An 18,284-nucleotide genomic window follows, 5' to 3' on the forward strand; every position below is an offset into this window, starting at 1 on the left:
ATAGAAGGCGCTGATCCACCGCCGACGTTTCTGGCCGTTCGATTGCCCGTTACAGAAACGTCCGCGGATTTTGATCGATTTAAATTACTAAAATGTCCCTCAACCCGTTAAGTTGATAAGACGGCGAAAACAGATCAGCAGAAGGGGGCGGAACTGCCCAGAGACGCCATCCATTGGGTCGGGTGAATCTGAACCCGGATCCGATAACATATCCCTGTTCCGAAACCCGGATCTGACTCCGATGAAGAATCATGCTTGCACAGCATGATCTACTGTATCCACAGAGACTGAAACTCCAAAACACACCAAACAAAGAGAATCTAAATATTGAAGATCAAATGCCACAACCTTATTTTGTCAAAGACATCATGATTTTTGGACACATGACCATGACCAAATACAAGAAATAATTACAGGTATCAGAAAACACATAGGCGAAGAGCTAATTTATGAATGGAATAGAACATTAGGCATTCAGGTTTTACATAGAAAACATGCAATCCCAGTGAAAAGCTAGTGAAAAGATCAAGTTTGCACCAGCTTCTTGACTACAGAAGCCATATATTTGCCCTGGTACTCTGCTAGGGCAAGCTCTGCCTCACTAGCTTGCCTTGTGCCATCTCCGGCAAAGACGCCAGCACCGTATGGAGAACCACCTCTGATTTCATCCATCTCGAACATACCAGCTCCAAAGGTGTATCCGATGGGAACGAAGAGCATGCCATGGTGGGTCAATTGGGTTATCGCAGTCCAACTATACCGAAGAGAAAAGAGTCAAGTTACTCTAACCAAGTCAATACCATCAACTTCTCATATTAATAAATTCAAACAGAGTATGTCAAAGCAAATTGTACACTAAATAAATTTGAAGTTTCTGCATTACTTTGAAGATAGGTTATTATAGACTGCCACGACTAGTCACACGGATAGAATTAATCCATAAAACATGGAACTTTCAAGTGCTTCTAGTGTGCAAGTGTTACAAGGCAAACACCTATGTGACACTTTCCACAACAATCAAGTAATATTTATCGCTAAAGTTACCGGATCTGAATTATTGAAAAGAACTTCCCTACTCGGTCCACTCACACTTCAGATGTATTTTTGGACACCACATTCAAAAATCAAATATGTCTCTTGAGAAAGTAACCTGAAAGGATTATGGCTTTAGTACTGCCAATGGCGACCATAACAGCTGCCATATCATCGTGCAAAAACTAGCAAAAATTGTTTTCCATGGCTATCATGTTCTTTGTTTAATGCTCTTCAGCAGGCGATTACAGTACTAGCTCAGAGATATAAACCATGTTGTATAAAAGTTCATATGTTCCTCGGTGTAAGCATTACAATTGGTGCCAATTAATCAAATTTAGAATGTTTTTCCAAGTAACTTTATACCTCCCCTTTCTGTTTCTGGGCATATTAGGACATAAACCAAAGCATCTTTTATTTCTAGGCCTACTATTTATTTTGTTACATATGTCCATACCATCTCGACAGATTCTTAAAAAATTGTTTCACTTTCAAAATAAACATTACTGCATAAGAACCAAATTCACACCGACTCATTTGAGATGATCTTAAGGAAATTCAAGTACCAAAGTAATCTAAAGCATGTGTTAACAATCCAAACTTACACCATGACCATCACCACCACTAATAACAACAATGAACAAGCATTTGGTCCCAAATCGTCAAATCTTTCCCCACAAGTTAGCCATGCTTGAGGTACCATACTCTTGTGTCTTGTTTTTTTTTTTTTTACTTTCTATAATCTCTTAGCACCTCTATCCCAAATTGGTCTCTCTAATCAGTTGTGGCTATAAAGAACTATCCTTATGCGAAGAAACATTAACATGATCAGATGATGACATTTTAAAGATTAAAGCTGTATAAAAAGTCTGTAGTTGTTTATACAGAAGCAGAAAGATAAAAAATTGGCAATAGATGGACTTACGCAGTGGTCTCCTGCCCTCCCCCTTGGCTACCGGTACTCACGAAGAACCCGGCTGGCTTGCCGGAAAGCTTCTGCTCCCTCCATAGCTGTCCAGTAGAATCAAAGAAGGCCTTCATCTGAGCAGCCATGCACCCATACCTAGTCGGAAAACCAAACAGTATCCCGTCCGCCTCAACCATCTCTGCAGCCGATATCAACGGGATCGCCGTATCCTTGGGCGGAGCATGCATCTTGTCCAAGACATCCGGTGGGAGGGTCTCTGCAACACGATACAGGACACCCTCTACACCTTCAATGTCATCCACACCCTTCTTCATCCGCTTGGCAAGAGACTCAACGTGGCCGTACATGGAGTAGAATACGATGAAGATCTTGAGCTTGGACTCGACCGACGATGGTGAAGCGGGTTCGACGACCTCTGCGCTGGCTTCAATCTTCTCCTCCGCGGGAATAGGAGCATTCTTCTCGGCGGTGGCGGAACCATCCAAGGCAGCAGCTGGCTGCCGCTTCTTGCTCGGCACGCAACCTCCTCCCTTCCCCATGTATCTTCAATCTGTGATCGTCGAAGCAGTTCAAACTCAGCAATAAGAATTCCGTCCCTCGCCAAACGTGTTGCTGAAAGACCCTAACTTTCTATGTTTCACACACTAATTTCGACGAGGAGCAATCAATTGGCCTCAACGCCCCAGGGGAAGTTAATTTACCAATCGATAACTCGATATAGAACCTTAAATCGAAAGCAGAAAAGGAGAGAAGCGCGTAACACCTTTCAATTCTGCTCTACGTTTCGTGGATCAAATAAAGCCAGCCGAAAAACGTTCAAGGAACAGAAAGATCTCACCTTGAAATCGGAAACCGCCTCCAACGTCAGTAAATGCCAAGACCAAACAAGAAACCTAATTTTAGGAAATCGCCAGCTTTTGGAAAGCTAATCAGATCAACTCCAATTTGATCTGTGATTCTTTTCTCTTCGAATCGAGGACACATTAAATCGTGCCTAATTCTGACCAGAACGAACGAGAAAACGAGATGAAAGAACATCGCACAGCATCTGACGTCGACTCTTACCGTGAGAGTTGCACGGAAAGGAGCTCCCGCGATCGCCTCCGCGGCTTCGAGATTCGAATCGCGGCGGGCATCCTTCGAACGGGAACGAGCAATAATACATGGCAGCGTTTGAGCCCTTCGCCGTCGTGCCGGCCATCGAGAAGGTTTGACGAGATCGGGTGTCACTTACCACCGCGACGGATCGGCTAAAGAACCCGTTCCAGCGGCCCACTCCATTTGCCCACTGCATAGACGACAGGTTGATGATTGTGACGTCATCATGCGCTGTTAATATCTCATCTAAATATCTGTTTTCTGTTTCTAGTTTTTGTTTTGTTTCTTTTCACTTTGTACTTTACATGTCACTCCATTTCTGATGGCCGAAGTGGACGGGGTTTCCGGAAACATTTTTCAGGAAGTGTTTATTAGCGGCCGCTGAAACATCATCATCGACCATAGATTTCTGATTTTTGTGGATGTTTGGTAGGTGGGATTAATGTATTGATTTTTTAGATAATAAATGGAAAGTAAATTATAAAAAAATCATGAGCGATTTTTTAAAATACTCTTAATTTTATTTTCTTTTTATAGACTGAAATTTTTTATTTTTTTAGAAACAATCATTTTACCCCTATTAATCATCGTCTATTGATAAAATATTTAAAAAATAGTATATATATATATATATATATATATACGAAAGTCAATAATTTTGAGGTTATATATGTATATATATATATATATATACTATTTTTAAAAAATATTTTATCAATAGTGAAAACCTTATATAAGAGATATTTATGTGAACATTAAAATTAGGGTGGAAATACTCTAAGCGACGCTGCATGATGGTTTGGCCGGACCCGAATCCGCACGCATTCCCAAGGAAACGACAATCCAATCGACGACATGGGAATCAGCCGGGAAGCGCACTCGGAGGGCAACATCAGACACCGATAATTCGTTACTCCGCCGGAACTATCTTTTTGTCAACTTCCTCTTACGTGTTCGAACACTATTAGTGAACCTGTATGGACACATGGAATTGACTCGTGAGACTGTAGCTTATCTTAAAAGAATCCGGATGCTCATCTCACCGTTTTCTTCTCTTCTTTTCCCAGGAAGGCTTTTTCCTTTGCCGTCACGCGTTAGGGTTTATAGCTTCCCTTGGTTCGCCGGTGCCAGGTGCCGGGGCTTCCACGCGTAGGCGGTCTCCGTTGTGATTCTCGGCGCAAGTATTACTCCATGATCCGTTCACCGGTGGCTTTCAGTTTGATCGATGGAGTACGTGAAGAACGATAGCAGCGGTACATCTGCAATCTACTTGCGGAAAATTTCCCCGTCCTCTTTTCCCCTTCTTTTTTCATTGGTTCTTTTGATCCAGTGATTCTTTATTGCTTATTTGGCTTTTGCTTTTAATTTACTTCAGGCGGCGTTTAGGGTTCTTCTTGTCAGGGTTTTACGATCGATGGATGCATCGGTCTTAGGGTTCCAGTGGTGCAAGACGATTAAAGATAGGATTAAGGTGGGGCAGGGTTGTCGAAGATTGTGAGAACTTACTTTCCTGTTTGTGTTTCAGATCTTAGCCAATCTGACGGACGCAAATTAGTGTGAAAACATGGGGCACGGGTAGTTGATTGGATGCGATATGTATGTTTTATGTAATGTACTGCTTTCATGTGGTGTGTTGTAATAAATCTCTTTGCATTTGATTACTATTCGAAATAAGATGTAGATTTCGTGGTGGTTGATTGTTTTATCACCTTTTTTATTATATAATACATTCTGAATTTTATATTTATTTTGCTTGTTAGATTAATGATTTTTCATGTTTTTGTTCATATTGGGGGGTGGTTGGTGGTGGAGATTAAGGAGGGAGGGAGGAAGGTTGGGGTTAGTTTTGAGTTCTAAGAATGTTACATGAGTTTGATTCTGGACTTTTTCACACAATATAATTTCTCTAGAATTGTGCTCAATTGTTTTTGGTTTGTCTTTTTAGGTTGTCTTGTTGCCAGTGATTAATAGAACTTCCACCTACATGCCTCTTATATTTTTGGAGGTCTTTTTTTGTTTCTTAATCAGTAAACTTTCAATTAGTTTCATGAAGTTATTTTATGTTCTTGATGCATTTTGAGTTCCCAGTTAATAATTTTTATCATAGGTTGAATTATCGTAGTTGCCTGCATGTAACGAGAAGATAGCGCCACAGAGCTCCTGCACTTGCCTATAGTCCCTCGAATTTGTCCTAACTAATGAAGCTTTATGCATATAGTTTGGAGCCACTTGTAGCAGCCTCTACGTTGAGAGCTTTCTTGAGCACTTTGTTCAGAATAGAAATCTTGTTGTGTTTCCACTTTGGAACCTCATTCTTTCTTGCATACGTGTAACAGGAACTGATGATGATCTACCAAATCCTGGCATCATTAGAGCAACTAAGGGTCTTGCTTGTTCTGGAATTATGGCCATCGCTTCAGGACCAATGTCCTCTGATAAAGATCTGAGGGACATGGAGTTCCAGGTTCACTGCATAGAGATCGAGGCATATAGTGCTGTTTTAAGAGCCTTCATTGCTCAGTCAAATGATCTTTCATGGGTACCTCTCATTCCCCAATTGGATACTTGTTTTGTATCCATATCAGGAAATAGTTTAGATGCATTAAAAAGTAGTGCATATGTAGATTATATAGGTTTTCTAAACATGCTTTATTTGAGTGTAATAGAGATTTTTAAAGATATCTTTTGGTTTGTTTATCTTTCAGATAGCAATCAGAAAATGGTGCATATAGTTGCTGACTCTTTGGTGTTATTTGATTTATATAATTCCCTTTCGTATATATCTTTGTGCAGGGCAAAGAAGAACTTATATCAGAATTACGGAAGGAACTTAGAGTTTCAGATGTTGAACATAGGGAAATTCTCGGGAAAGTCCATTCTGATGACTCAATCAAGTTTTTAAGGTATAAATCATCTCCAGACAGATTTATATTAAATCTCAGTTATGACAAGCTAGCCATGTAGAATATAAACGTATTTTTGCTAAATTTTAATCAGGGAATCACTTAAGAATGCTGAGGCTCAATTGGCAGCAATGAATCCTCCTCCTTTGGGGCCAAACTCTATGGGCCATGTACCCTGTAAAAAGTTGAAGCAGGGGCATATGACCATTTCAGCTTCTCCACAGTACCTGACTTATGCTCAGCCCTCATCAACTGCTGTTGAATTACCAGCAGTAAGTTATGATGGCCCTTTTGTGGTATTTTGTTTGATTAAAATTTAATTGTCACTCTTCTCATAGAGAAAGCAGTCATTGCTAACTTGAGCTTATTGTTAGATTTTACTGTTATGATCATGTTTGGGTCGTTGGGTTTCAGACGTGTTCTGAGTCAATTATATTTACTTCAGATTTAGGTTTCACCACTGGGTTAGATGTTCAGTTAATTTAGTGTCCTCTAGGATTCACTCATTTTATTTAGAATCTCTTAGTGGGCTGTTTTATTTCTTCTGATGGCTGGAATGTGATTTAAAAAGGCGCTCGGGCGCTCGCCTAGGCGCTCGGGCGAGGCGAGGCGAGGCCCGAGCGCCTCGCTAATCTCCCAGGCGGTGCGCTTCAAACAGGCGCCGCCTGGGAACCAAGGCGACCGAACCAGGATTTTAGCTCTGGTTCGGTCTTGGTTCGGTCTCCGATGGTTAGTTGGTTCAATCGAACCAACTAAAACTGCTATAAGTGACAATCGAATCCTAACCCATGCCGGTGCCGCTCCCGATCCCGCTGCTCGTCGCTGTCGTTGCTCGCAAATGCTGCCGCTGTCGTTGTTGCCGCTCGCTCCTCCAGCTGCTCGCCACTCCTGCTCCCGCTCTCGCTCCTGCTCCTGCTGCCGTTGCTCGCCGCTCGCCGCTGTCGCTGCTCGCAAACGCTGCCGCTGTCGCCGCTCGCTCCTCCCGCCGCTCGTCGCTCCTACTCTTGCTCCCGCTCCCGCTGCTCGTCGCTGTTGCTGTCGCTGTCGCCGCTGCCGCTTCCTCTTTTCTCAGTTAGCAGGCTTAGCACCCCCTTACACTTCCTTCTTCTCCTTCTGTTAACAGTATACAGTATACTGTTAACAGTATACTGTATACTGTTAACAGTATACTGTATACTGTTAATATTGTTAGGTTTATTTGAAATTATTAATTTTCAATACTGTTAATAGATTTTCTTAATTTAATAGCATATTTTAATTTAAAATTTTAAATAATTATATTTATTAATTATATTATATATTTTTTATATTTTAGTGCCTCGCTTCGCTCGGGCGAGCGCCTGGGCGAGTGCCTAGCGCCTCGGGCGTTTTTGGACCTTGGCGCCTTTTGCCGCCTAGCACTTTTTAAATCACTGGGCTGGATTTCGCTTAGTTGAACTTGGATTGACCAAGAGCAACATGATAATTTAAATGGACATGTATTGATGAGGCATGTTTCATTGATATAAGAAAGCATGCTAATGAGACTTCAATAGACCCTGTTGTTAGACCAAATAAAAAGATTACAGCTTCACTATTCATTTTCACCTTCTTCAATCATCCCACATTTGAAATTTCTGTAATTCTTCAATTGTTCAAGTAACTGCAAATTCAGAGATAAGATAAAATGAGATCCTAGTTAACTGTGTGCAGGGAGAATATGAAAATATGAAGGTTAACTGCATCATGTGTGGTTCGAGTTGCTTTTCATCAAATCCTAAGTAATGTTTATGGAATCAAATTACTTTGGAGGCAAACTGTAATAAAGACATTGTTGTTCATGGTCAAATCAAGTTGATGATTCCTAGTTCAGCTATGCGTGAGGCTTAAGTTGAAATTTGTTATAGCTTGGTTTTAGGTTTTTATTCTGTTGTGTATCTACCTTCCAAAATATCATATTCGATTGATACCCTTTGAAGAAATTATTTTGGGCACCAGTACCTCGGCTGCCATGTTATACTTACAATGCTTAAACTTTGTCCAATAGTAACCCAAGATGAAAAAGACACCTATGCAAGCTTGCAATTTTTTTAACAAAAATATACATAAAAATGAAATTAGCATGAATGCCATTCAGAAAAAAAGGTACCCACTTTAGTTTTGATGGCAACCACATAGCCGATGTAGGAAATTATTAGGGTAATACTGGACAGGGTCATTTTTGTCATTTGACATACATGAACCAGCTTATTTTACACTATCAGTGAATCATTAAATTATATTCTGGTTGGTATCAGTGCAAAATGACTTTTTAAGGGTTGGGCTGGGTTTTGCACTTAGAGGCAATTTTGCAGGGATATACATGGGAAGAAAACACTGTTGTCATTCAGAGATCTTCTATTTATAGGTTAACTACCACAGTTTAGATGTTTTTATGTTGTGTTTTGGATGATTTTGAAGAGCATTTTATGTCTGAATTGTATCATTATTCATGGACACTCACAATGGATGACTGTTTTCCTGTTTTCCTGTTATGGATTGTAGCTGCGATCTAGTTAGAAGTATGGGGGTGGTCTTAATAGGTCAAAGATGAACTGAGTGATATGCAGCTGATAACGGAAACATGTTGCAACACAAGGTTATTTGCTGTGAAATGACCTGTAACCAGGCTTTTATAAAATCTGCATATAGTAATTAAAAAAATCTGGCTGGATACTTTTACATCCTTAGATTATGGTTAAATGGAAGTTGAGTTATAAGTTCACATAGACAAACATATATATATGCATTTGTCAACTCAGATGCACATAATTGGTTGGTGACACAGAAATTCACTATGAAAACCTCTTTGGGGTGGACATTTGGCCTTTGATTTTATCCTATTTTTGAGTTCACGCCTATTATTCAGTGTCTTCTCCCATCTAATTGTGAGTATATTGACATAAAAGGATTTAAAATTTGTCTTGAAGTTGTCTTGTCGTCGATTAGATTGAGTTTGTAATATGAATGGTAACTTTTGGTAGTTGGGATTCACTTGTTGCTATAGACGTGCTTCTGGGGTGTATGCTAAAAGAAAATGAGCCAAGACATGTTTGGCTTTTACTGTGGTGATGTCTAAGCATCGAGTCTTAAGTTGGAAATTATGTTTTAGGAAAATGTTAAGAACTTAATAGAAGATCCTGGAAAGGACCATTTTTGTCTTTGTTGAACATCACATAGAAGCTATCAAGCCTTAAGGTTATACTCGGTCTTGGCTTCCTAATAAGAACTAGTAAAGTACCACGAACACTTTGTGGGTTTCAATATACATGTATGTATATTTATCTGGATAAATTGGTGATACATGTTTCTTCCCTGACAAATAGTTCTTGTTTTTGTTAAAGCAGAACTCTGTATCTTTGCATTTTTATCCTAGTTTCATATAATGCCGACATAAAAAATTCCACAAATTATATAGCCATTGTCTGTCACCACCAACAAGAGGCACTAAATATTCTGAGGATCTTGCTGATGCTTGTTCCTAAGGTTGATAGTTCTCCCGCATGTTTATTGGAAAAGAAGTACCCTTCTGTTTTGTTGGATTTTTATTCTAGTTTCATATAAATGCCAGTTATACAGTGGATATCTGTCACCAACTTTAAGAGGCACTCGATATCCTGAGGATCTTGCTGATGCTAGTGCCTTGTTAAGGTTGATGTTTCTCCCTCACTTTCTTTGGAAAATTAACATGCATTCTGAATGGTGCTTGCTTTTGAAACTGCAAAATGTTGCTGCTGCACAAATCATTCATGTGGGTTATCTTTTTTTGCTTTGGATGAGTTGGTACAATGCTGATATTATTCGAGGCTTCCAATGACCTTAGTACTATCAAAAAGTATCTGTATGTATTGTGCTATGTTCTCATCATTTCATCTGCATCAGAGTTCTTTCATACTATCTATAAATGAAGTGATTTGCTTGAGTTTCTTCTCAGTGGAGATATATCTAATGATAAGACATGCGGGGTCTGTCTTTTATTTTTGACCTTGTATAAATCTGTTGTTCCATGTTTTGTATCTTTGTATATCTCGGCTTTATCTGTTGTTAGGACTAATGCCTAACTGTATGGTCGGTTTTTTATATTTAATCTTGTATATTCATAAACAGAAACATGCCAGAGATGACCAATTGGTTAGAAAGGGGACTTTGTTCTCACCCCAAAGTAATGGACAAGCTCTGGGTCCGGTTAATCCAAACGTGCAGCCAAACAAAATGAAAGCAAGGGGTTCACTGATAGTCCAGGCTTCCAAGAAGGGCTTTGTTCATTCAGGAGTTGATATTCTGAAACCTGGATCTGATATAATTGAGATTCTTGCAACCGATAAACTCATACACGAGGTGAGCATGATATTGGGCTGAATCGTGCTAGACAATTTAGTTGTCTCTTATTTTTCTTTAATGTTGTTTTATAGGAATCTATAGAGTAGGTGTAGTCAAGGCATAGGTTAGTAGGACGAACAACTTGAATTGGATAAATAATTTTCTGCTAATTATGTTTGAGTTTACACTTTTTCTTTCTGGTGCTGATTTTCTTTTTTTTTTTGCATCAAAATTGTTTTACTTGCCACTATTTAATGATGTGAAAGTGTTGATAATCAGTTCTTTGTTACAGGTTGAAAGGGTTTGTGGAGGCGAGAACCCTGAACCTGCTCTGGTCCAGAGGGCCAAGCTAATTCTCAAAGTAGGTTGCTTAAACAGCCCTTGTTTCTTTTAGTTCTCATCTTTTGGCATGTTCTTTCAAATTTGATTACCCAACATAGCTTCACCATTTGGACAAATGGATCTTTTTAACATTTTCATTGCTTCTCTGGAGTAGGATCATGAAAGAGCCCTGCTAGAAGCAATTGGTAAACTTGCTGATGTGTCAGATGGTGGTAAGTTAGTGAGTTCCAACAATATACAGACATGTCGTTAATACTCGTATTATTTTCTAATCTACATGTTTTTGGCTTTGATATCCAGATGACTCTCCTGATCGAATTCAGTACATGATTCAAGAACCACAGAGTAGAGCACACGTTTTCCCGAACAATAGGTCGAGAAGCCATTGCAAGTAAAGGCTATGGTGGTAAGCATCAAGGCTTTGTGCTGCTACTTGATGATTATAAAGGTGGCTAATGTGCTATGGTATGTAAAAGCTTTGTTACTGTAGCTTGATCGAGTTGTTTTTTGATCGGAAATGCTATCAGGTTGACCAGGGTCAATTTTTGCCTGTTCCCTGTAAATAGATGTAGAACGAAGTCACTTTGTCATGGGCCGCCCCGCCATTTGTATAGGGCTAGGATTGTTGGTCCATGATCTCTTTCGCTCTGTTTTGGGCTTTTGCTGTGTTACACTTTCTTCAAAGCAAATGCATAGCCATTACCACTGACTCTTTGTTAGTTGGACTTTTGTGTTTGATGAATTGCTCATGTCTGTATATTCAGACTTGAATTGGTTGGTGTGCATTAAGACTTGGACTAATGCTTGAAAGTGAGGTTATGCTCGTAACCAGGTCATGTGGCAGGCTTGACATTTCGTATAGAAACCTCGTGCTTTGTCTTCGAGCCCCACGCCATTTTATATTGTACAACAGGTTTGACTCTCGTGTTCCTATCCTCCCCACATGGCCTGACGTAAAGATGGAATATATGTCCGCTCCACTCGACTCGATTTAATGTCACTAGTGTCCAATCGGCGGACTCGGTAATCATTGATTGAGATAACTGCCGTTACATCTATTGCTGCGTTTGTTACAACGGTTCTCGTAGTGTAACAAGAGAACGGGTGGTAGAAACGACTGTTTTCTTTTTCGGGAAGCGGTGTGTACAGCGGTTATATTAATAGAATACTCCGAGTCATGGGCAGTCGAGCTGCCGTCGGTGGGCAAGGAATCTTCCGAGCCACTTTCCATAACTATCCCTTACTTTGGTGTCTAATAACATTCATAACCCATGTTAATGCATCCTGGGATCGAATACTTGAAGGGTATTTCTGACATAATCGGGTATCTGGAGGCCATTATGTTCTGCTTCCTCTTTGTCCGCCTCCCTATAAAGCGCTTCACGGAGGCAGCAGCCCAAGCGAAACAGACAGATTGAAACAAACAGCGACGGGGCGAAAAATAAATAGTTTCTTCTCCCTTCCCCAAGAAAATCGAGGAGATGGAGGTGAGAGACATTTAGCTACTCCTTCAGCTTTTGCAACTGGGTTCTTTTTTTTTGTTGATATTCGAATCCTTTGGTTCACGGTTCTGTGCAATTTTTGCAGACAAGATCTATTCGGGTTGCCAACATCTCAGATCTAGCGGAAGAGAGGGAGATCCGGGAGTTCTTCTCCTTTTCCGGCGACATCGAACACATCGAGATCCGAGGGTCTGTTTCTGAGCTTTGTGCTGCGGTTTCTGTCCGTTTCTGTTCTTTTTCGGGGTTTGGTTTGGCGTGTTCGTGGTATTTCTTGTTCTTCCGATGCTACGTCTACTTATTTTTCTTTTCACTTCGTTTGAATGTTTTCGAAAGTTGTTATTAGTATGATGTATTAAGGGCTCTTCTAATGTTTTGGGGCTATTTTTGGCAGAAATGTCGGCAGCGGGAGGATCGCGTTTGTTACATTTAAGGATCCAAAAGCACTTGAGATTGCTTTATTGCTATCGGTACTTCCATTACCTTTCCATTCTGTTACTCTTGCTTTTATCTTATTTCAATCGCGAATTATTCGGCCATCACATGTAATTATACGATGGCAGATCAGTTCTACATTTCATTGTAGATTCGCTGCTTGATGGAGCTTTCTCTTTAGTTACTAGACTTTAATAATATGTGAGCTATTTCTTTATTCATTTGAAAGCATAGTAGATCATAATCAATTCTCAGATATTATTGGAAAGCTTATGGCTCATATTTGTTATTGAAAATTGCGTGTGAAATGTTAAAATTTAGGTTTCCAGCCGGGTCAGATGCTCTTCCTTTCCGAAAGAAATTTTCTGTTGGGAGCATTTTGGTGTGTACGCTAACTGATTGAGTAGCAATGCAGAGTAGTAGAACCATTTCTAGAGAAAGCTTTTCTTATGAGTGCGTTTTGCTAGAAGTGATATAGCATGATCTGATTTAGTGTACTGGAATTTTAGAGGTTTTTCTCTATATCTTGCTATTAAGCTATAATTAGGACAATATCAGTAGCCAAAGTAAGAGTTGTCATATATCTATTTATTGTATCTAATGATGTTTTCTTTAGTTGCCGTCGGTGGGCGGTGGCGGTGGTGGTCGGGCTTCGACACACAGGGGAGGTGGCTCGCAAGGAGTCATGAACCTATGAGACTAAGTTAAACAAAAAAAAAAGACTGATCCCATTTTGAAAAGTGAGCACTACTATATGACTAAAAGAAGAAAAACCAAACCGAACTACCAGAAATGGAGCGGTCCACATCTCAGTTCACACTCGGATGGTAAATAGCAGTGTCACTAGTCCAGGCTAAATTAAATTCCTTGGTCTTCATTGTTTGAATTTCAAACTGTTCCTGTCTAAACTCTCTTCAATCGAAACAATATCATCTGCAAATAACATGATTCATAGAGTTTTTTCCTGCTTATTCCTTGTTTCATTTATAGATGATGATCTTGTCATGTATTGAAGTTTAAATAGTACTTATAACATCTGACAAATTTCCTTTATTTGGGTTGGAGACTGGAATTGAAAAATATTCACCAATAAGCACTCAGATAAAATTTCTTTCGATTAATATACTCAGATAAAAATATTCACTAATGACCAACAAATTAGGATATTACTGTTAGATGGTTCTTGGGGATTTATCATGTTAAATTGGTTTTCTTCCTTTCATGGTAAGAAAGGCAATGCTTATCAAAGTTTTATTGGTGAAGCTGGTTTATCTTCTCCAAACATAACTAATTGTGTCTCTTGTTATTCAAATGTTGCAACTGTTGAGTTTGCTAAATGCAAAGAGAGTTTTTCACTGTCAGCTGCTTCTACTGTGACTGACAATTTGAGCATTTATAGACATATATTCTTATACAAGTTGTGGACAGAAGGTAATGGCAAGATTGCCTACTTGCCATTTTTGCTATAATGCTTAAGATATCACTGAAAAAGGAGTCTCCTAATATTTCCATTGTTTTCCAACTTGAAGGAAGACAATATATTCTTGACCATTTATGATGTCTGGGGATGCATCGACAAATTGATGATATACTGACAGTGTGTCAAGGGATTATGGTTTGCCAATTTATGTACAACTACTAAGGTGACTTTGGCTGTTGTAGTGCATTTTGGTTGTCATCTATCTTTTCGGATGCTTGTGAAATCTGAAATATATTGTGGTGAACTTTCAGCTAGATTTTTCATTCTTTTCCTTTTCAATTTCTTGCATTGTGAGGATTACCTAGTTGATAGCTCCTGTATGTTTCCCTTCCATATTCATCCCAAAATTTGTGTATTCTTATGGGCATTCAAAACTTCAAGGAATTTGCATAATCCACTGTAATTGTGGACCCATATTTTTGAATAGTGTACAACATATTAAACCGGATTAATCAAAATCATTCAGAACATGGTTTTCAATAGTTGATACTAGTCTTACACTACTATTTTGGTAGTCTGAGCAGTGTGGAAATTGAAATTTTATTGAGGCATGTATTGCTCTCTCAACTTGTTCCTTTGGCAGGGGGCTACTATAGTTGACCAGATAGTAAGTATAACTCCTGCTGAGGATTACATTACAAGAAGTGAAGAGGTAAAACTTTACTCTTTCTGTCCTATAGAATTTGTTCGTTGGTTCTTTTAGTTGTTTCACTTCTTGTGCTGAACTCCATGCAGCAAGTTATGGCAGACAATGTGACAATTGAGGCTCCTGTCAGTATCTATTCTCCAACTGTTGAGGTGTCTGTAAACTCCAGTATAATTTTCACTCGAGCACTGCTGTGTGTACAGATTAATATATTCTTATTAAAGGTCTTAGGATTGAAAGAAATGATTTGTTTGTATCCATGCAGGGTAAAAGTAGTCCTGGTGATGGACAGGTTCATGTCAGTAAAGCTCATGATGTTGTAGCAGCAATGATAGCAAAGGGTTCAGCATTTAGACAAGATGCTATCAGTAAAGCTAAAGCATTTGATGAGAAGCATCAGCTGATGGCCAAAGCATCAGCAAAAGTTAGTTCTTTTGATAAACGGGTTGGCTTTAAAGAAAAAATAACAGTTGGAATTTCTGTTGTGAATGAGAAGGTGAAATCAGTGGATCAAAAGCTACATGTGTCTAATAAGACGATGGCTGCCCTTACAGTAGCAGAGCAAAAGCTGAATGATACGGGCACAGCTGTCAAGACAAACAGGTGCTTTAACTATTTTAACAGAAGTTTCATGCTAATACCCAAAAATCAAACGGAAATGATGACTCTTCTCGTATGTCAAATTACAAGTGGATATCTCTGAACATCATCAATGTTCAGAGAGAAATGGAGGATATTTTGTCCCCATTAAGTAACACATGCAGGATGCTGAATATTGACCTTGCCATAGACACACCATTGCATGGTTCTTGTTCTCATCCATTTGTCACAACTTTTATCATTTAATTCCAGTTCTTCAGCGTAGTGTTGTCTGTGTCCATTTTACTAAATAGTGCTTTTGGTTTTTCCAGTGGTCATGTCCTACTATATTCTTTGTTTCTTCTCCATGATTTGTCCGAGTTTCCATTAATTTTCAACCATTATTAAAGTGAGATCATCAATTTGTTTTCTGAATTGTTTGAACTGTTGTTAATGCCCAATTCCAATGATTATTCACAATCTCTTAAAGTGAACTCATTGATCTGGAACTTATAAGCAGCAGTTTAACAATAGTTTTACTGGTTTATTTGATAATCAAGTTCCATTCCTAGTACTATTTGTTTTTGAGGTTCCGGTTATTATTTAATATGAAAAGATAATTATCAAGTATCTACTGATTTTAGTAAGATTTTATATTATTATAGTGGTGGCAAAAAGAATTCTGTTATGGAACTATAATTAGCTATATCTCATATTTTATGCTAGCGCTTCACATTGGTGTGTGCATTAAGAAAACTGGACTACTGAATATGGGCATTCAATGTTAATTTTGGGTTGCATGGATTTTTAGGTATGTAACTGCTGGAACAGCGTGGTTCCATGGAGCTTTTGGCAAGATGGCAAAAGCTGGTCATGTTGCAAGGACAAAAACACGAGAGAAGTTCCAATTAGCAGTGACAAATTTAACAGCCAAGGTAAGACGATAGTTTCCCATTTTGGTTTGTTTGAATTTGTTGAAAGCATGCACGTTAACTTTTTTGTCCCCGCAAAACCAATGTGACACATTCATTTTTCAGTTGTTGAAACTTCTTTTTGCCCAAGAAATTGTATGACTTGCATTGAACAAATAAGCCAATTCCTTTTTTTCTCTAATGTAGTATGAAACTTTGACGTAATTGGGCATGTCTAGCACATTATTTCTTTGGATCAGGGTTAGTATGGCTTAGTACACCAAGTTGCCTACCAGATAATAAGCAGCTGCTAATACAAAGAAGAAATATGGAAGTGGCATTCATATCCTAGCAAGCATCTGTTTTAGTCAAACAACCATCATATGTTTGACTTGATAGAATGTGTTTTGATCAGACAATTATCAATTGTTTGGCCTCATAGAATGTCAGTTAATTGTGGTTCTGATTTTATCTTAGCAAAACCATGTGCTTCGGTCAGAAAATTATTAGACATTTCTCTTCATTTCTTGCATCAAGTTGATACCTGCACTACATTTTGTTTTTATGTTAATGGTACTTGTGTCTCTTGTAGATTGCTCTCTCTCTCGATCTCTCTCTACTTGCTTTCATGCACACAACACAGACATCTGATAGTGAGCGTCCAACCATCAATACTTGACTCCATAATCCTCCTGTTGCAGGATCCAGTTGTAGCTGCATAAACCAGTTCATTTTAGGTGGTTCAGATCAGTTCACTACAAGAAACAGCAAAGCAGTCAGCTGATTATGCTATGACAGCCATACCTAGAAGCATGTTGGCACAAGATTGATGCTATTTTTTTGCGGATCATCTCATAGCATCGATGGTGTATTTTTCTTTCTTTCTCAATCCTTTTTCTTAAATTTTAATTCACTATATACAACGTGCTCCTATCAACAGGTTTTGAGTGATAAGTTGCTTGCCGCTTGTCTGCTAAGAGAGATGTAATTTTTGTACGGCACAAAATTTGTGGAAGCATTTTGTTGCATGATTACCAGTTATTTATCAGAATCATTATATATATATATAATGATATTCTTATTGGTATTCTTATTGGTTGAAGAGAATATATATAAATATATAAATATATATATATAAATATATAAATATATAAATATATATATATATATATATATATATATATATATATATATATATATATAATCGTTCCACCACCCCATGGAACGAATTTGTGTTTTAATTTTTTTAATTGATTCGAAATCAAATCAGAATTGTTCAGTTTCCATCTCAGTCCTAATTTTTAGAAATCGAAACTCAAACCACACAGTTTTGATTTTGGTTTGGTTTAAAATTCGATTTGGTTTGAAAATATGAACCACTGATCCCATTAAATTCCGATTCGATTGATTCGAGTCAGTCACGGCTAACTACAAACCCTGCGTCTCTCTCACCTCAGATGACAAAAACATCCGTCGCCACATACACAGCTTTATGGATTTGTATAGCATTCTCACTCTCACACAGATGGAATGCACTGCATTAGAAGCCTTTATTCTACTAAGCAGGCTCTGAACACTGACGATAATACTGATGAGAAATCAATGCTAACAGTTGTTGGTAGGATCGGAGGAGCAGTTCTACAACGAGGGCTTGTAAGGGTATGATCTGTTACCGGATCCTATCGCTGTGTCCGCAATAACTGCCGCACGTAGGATTGATTTAGCAGATATCTCTATCCGTTTGCGGTTGATCACCGAAGCCAGTGAAGGAAACTAATAATATCCATGGATTCGTTTGATGGATTTGATCTGACACCTGCCTTTTACTAATTCTTTCTCACAGCACAACCACCCCCTTCCCACACTACAAATATCATCTTCGCCTTCTCTCTCTCTCGCTCTCTCTCGCTCTCTCTCTCTCTCTCTCTCTCTCTCTGCATTGTGATCGTTGGTAAGATCTCGTCCTTTCCATGGCGTTTACAGATGCAATTCCTTGCATGTGCATGAAAAAACCATCCATCTTGCTTTAGCATTCGTACTGTTTACGTTGTCGGAGTTTGTTCTATGCTTGTTCTTTTTCGTCTTTTAACTCT

The 18,284-nt window shown here is 38.8% G+C and overlaps 3 protein-coding genes across 4 annotated transcripts; 2 read left to right on the plus strand and 1 right to left on the minus strand.

The window, feature by feature from the left end:
* Nucleotides 1-321: 321 nt before the first annotated feature.
* LOC103993851 (probable NAD(P)H dehydrogenase (quinone) FQR1-like 2) lies at nucleotides 322-3,190 on the minus strand. Of its 2 annotated transcripts, none has more exons than XM_009414055.3 (3): nucleotides 3,026-3,190; nucleotides 1,958-2,510; nucleotides 322-754 (listed from the first exon to the last, which is right to left on the minus strand). In XM_009414055.3, exons 2-3 carry the CDS (start codon nucleotides 2,497-2,499, stop codon nucleotides 526-528), a joined length of 771 nt encoding a protein of 256 aa, XP_009412330.2. In that variant the 5' UTR covers nucleotides 2,500-2,510; nucleotides 3,026-3,190; the 3' UTR covers nucleotides 322-525. The 2 variants fall into 2 exon arrangements, with proteins under 2 accessions (XP_009412330.2, XP_064975923.1); XM_065119851.1 differs by lacking the exon at nucleotides 3,026-3,190 and adding an exon at nucleotides 2,799-2,974.
* A 942-nt stretch (nucleotides 3,191-4,132) lies between these two features.
* LOC135618701 (protein EMSY-LIKE 3-like) lies at nucleotides 4,133-11,350 on the plus strand. Its single transcript, XM_065119852.1, has 8 exons — nucleotides 4,133-4,311; nucleotides 5,395-5,597; nucleotides 5,852-5,961; nucleotides 6,056-6,233; nucleotides 10,087-10,317; nucleotides 10,592-10,660; nucleotides 10,796-10,853; nucleotides 10,942-11,350. The coding sequence occupies exons 1-8, from the start codon at nucleotides 4,284-4,286 to the stop codon at nucleotides 11,034-11,036; spliced, it is 972 nt and encodes a 323-aa protein (XP_064975924.1). The 5' UTR covers nucleotides 4,133-4,283; the 3' UTR covers nucleotides 11,037-11,350.
* A 630-nt stretch (nucleotides 11,351-11,980) lies between these two features.
* LOC135585832 (binding partner of ACD11 1-like) lies at nucleotides 11,981-17,222 on the plus strand. The gene is made up of 8 exons (XM_065119853.1): nucleotides 11,981-12,128; nucleotides 12,229-12,332; nucleotides 12,535-12,610; nucleotides 14,639-14,707; nucleotides 14,791-14,853; nucleotides 14,967-15,304; nucleotides 16,092-16,215; nucleotides 16,893-17,222. Exons 1-8 carry the CDS (start codon nucleotides 12,123-12,125, stop codon nucleotides 16,911-16,913), a joined length of 801 nt encoding a protein of 266 aa, XP_064975925.1. The 5' UTR covers nucleotides 11,981-12,122; the 3' UTR covers nucleotides 16,914-17,222.
* The last annotated feature ends 1,062 nt before the right edge of the window (nucleotides 17,223-18,284 follow it).

Source organism: Musa acuminata, chromosome BXJ2-8 (assembly GCF_036884655.1).
Source record: "Musa acuminata AAA Group cultivar baxijiao chromosome BXJ2-8, Cavendish_Baxijiao_AAA, whole genome shotgun sequence".
Lineage (NCBI taxonomy): Eukaryota > Viridiplantae > Streptophyta > Magnoliopsida > Zingiberales > Musaceae > Musa > Musa acuminata.

Coding starts and splice junctions, on each gene's coding strand:
- LOC103993851 (XM_009414055.3), bottom strand. CDS start 2,499: ATGGGGAAGGGAGGAGGTTGCGTGCCGAGCAAGAAGCGGCAGCCAGCT. Junction 755..1,957: donor GGAGGGCAGGAGACCACTGC/GTAAGTCCATCT, acceptor TCTTCGGTATAG/TTGGACTGCGATAACCCAAT.
- LOC135618701 (XM_065119852.1), top strand. CDS start 4,284: ATGGAGTACGTGAAGAACGATAGCAGCG. Junction 6,234..10,086: donor CTGCTGTTGAATTACCAGCA/GTAAGTTATGAT, acceptor ATTCATAAACAG/AAACATGCCAGAGATGACCA. Junction 10,661..10,795: donor GGGCCAAGCTAATTCTCAAA/GTAGGTTGCTTA, acceptor TCTCTGGAGTAG/GATCATGAAAGAGCCCTGCT.
- LOC135585832 (XM_065119853.1), top strand. Junction 14,708..14,790: donor ACATTACAAGAAGTGAAGAG/GTAAAACTTTAC, acceptor AACTCCATGCAG/CAAGTTATGGCAGACAATGT. Junction 14,854..14,966: donor TCTATTCTCCAACTGTTGAG/GTGTCTGTAAAC, acceptor GTATCCATGCAG/GGTAAAAGTAGTCCTGGTGA.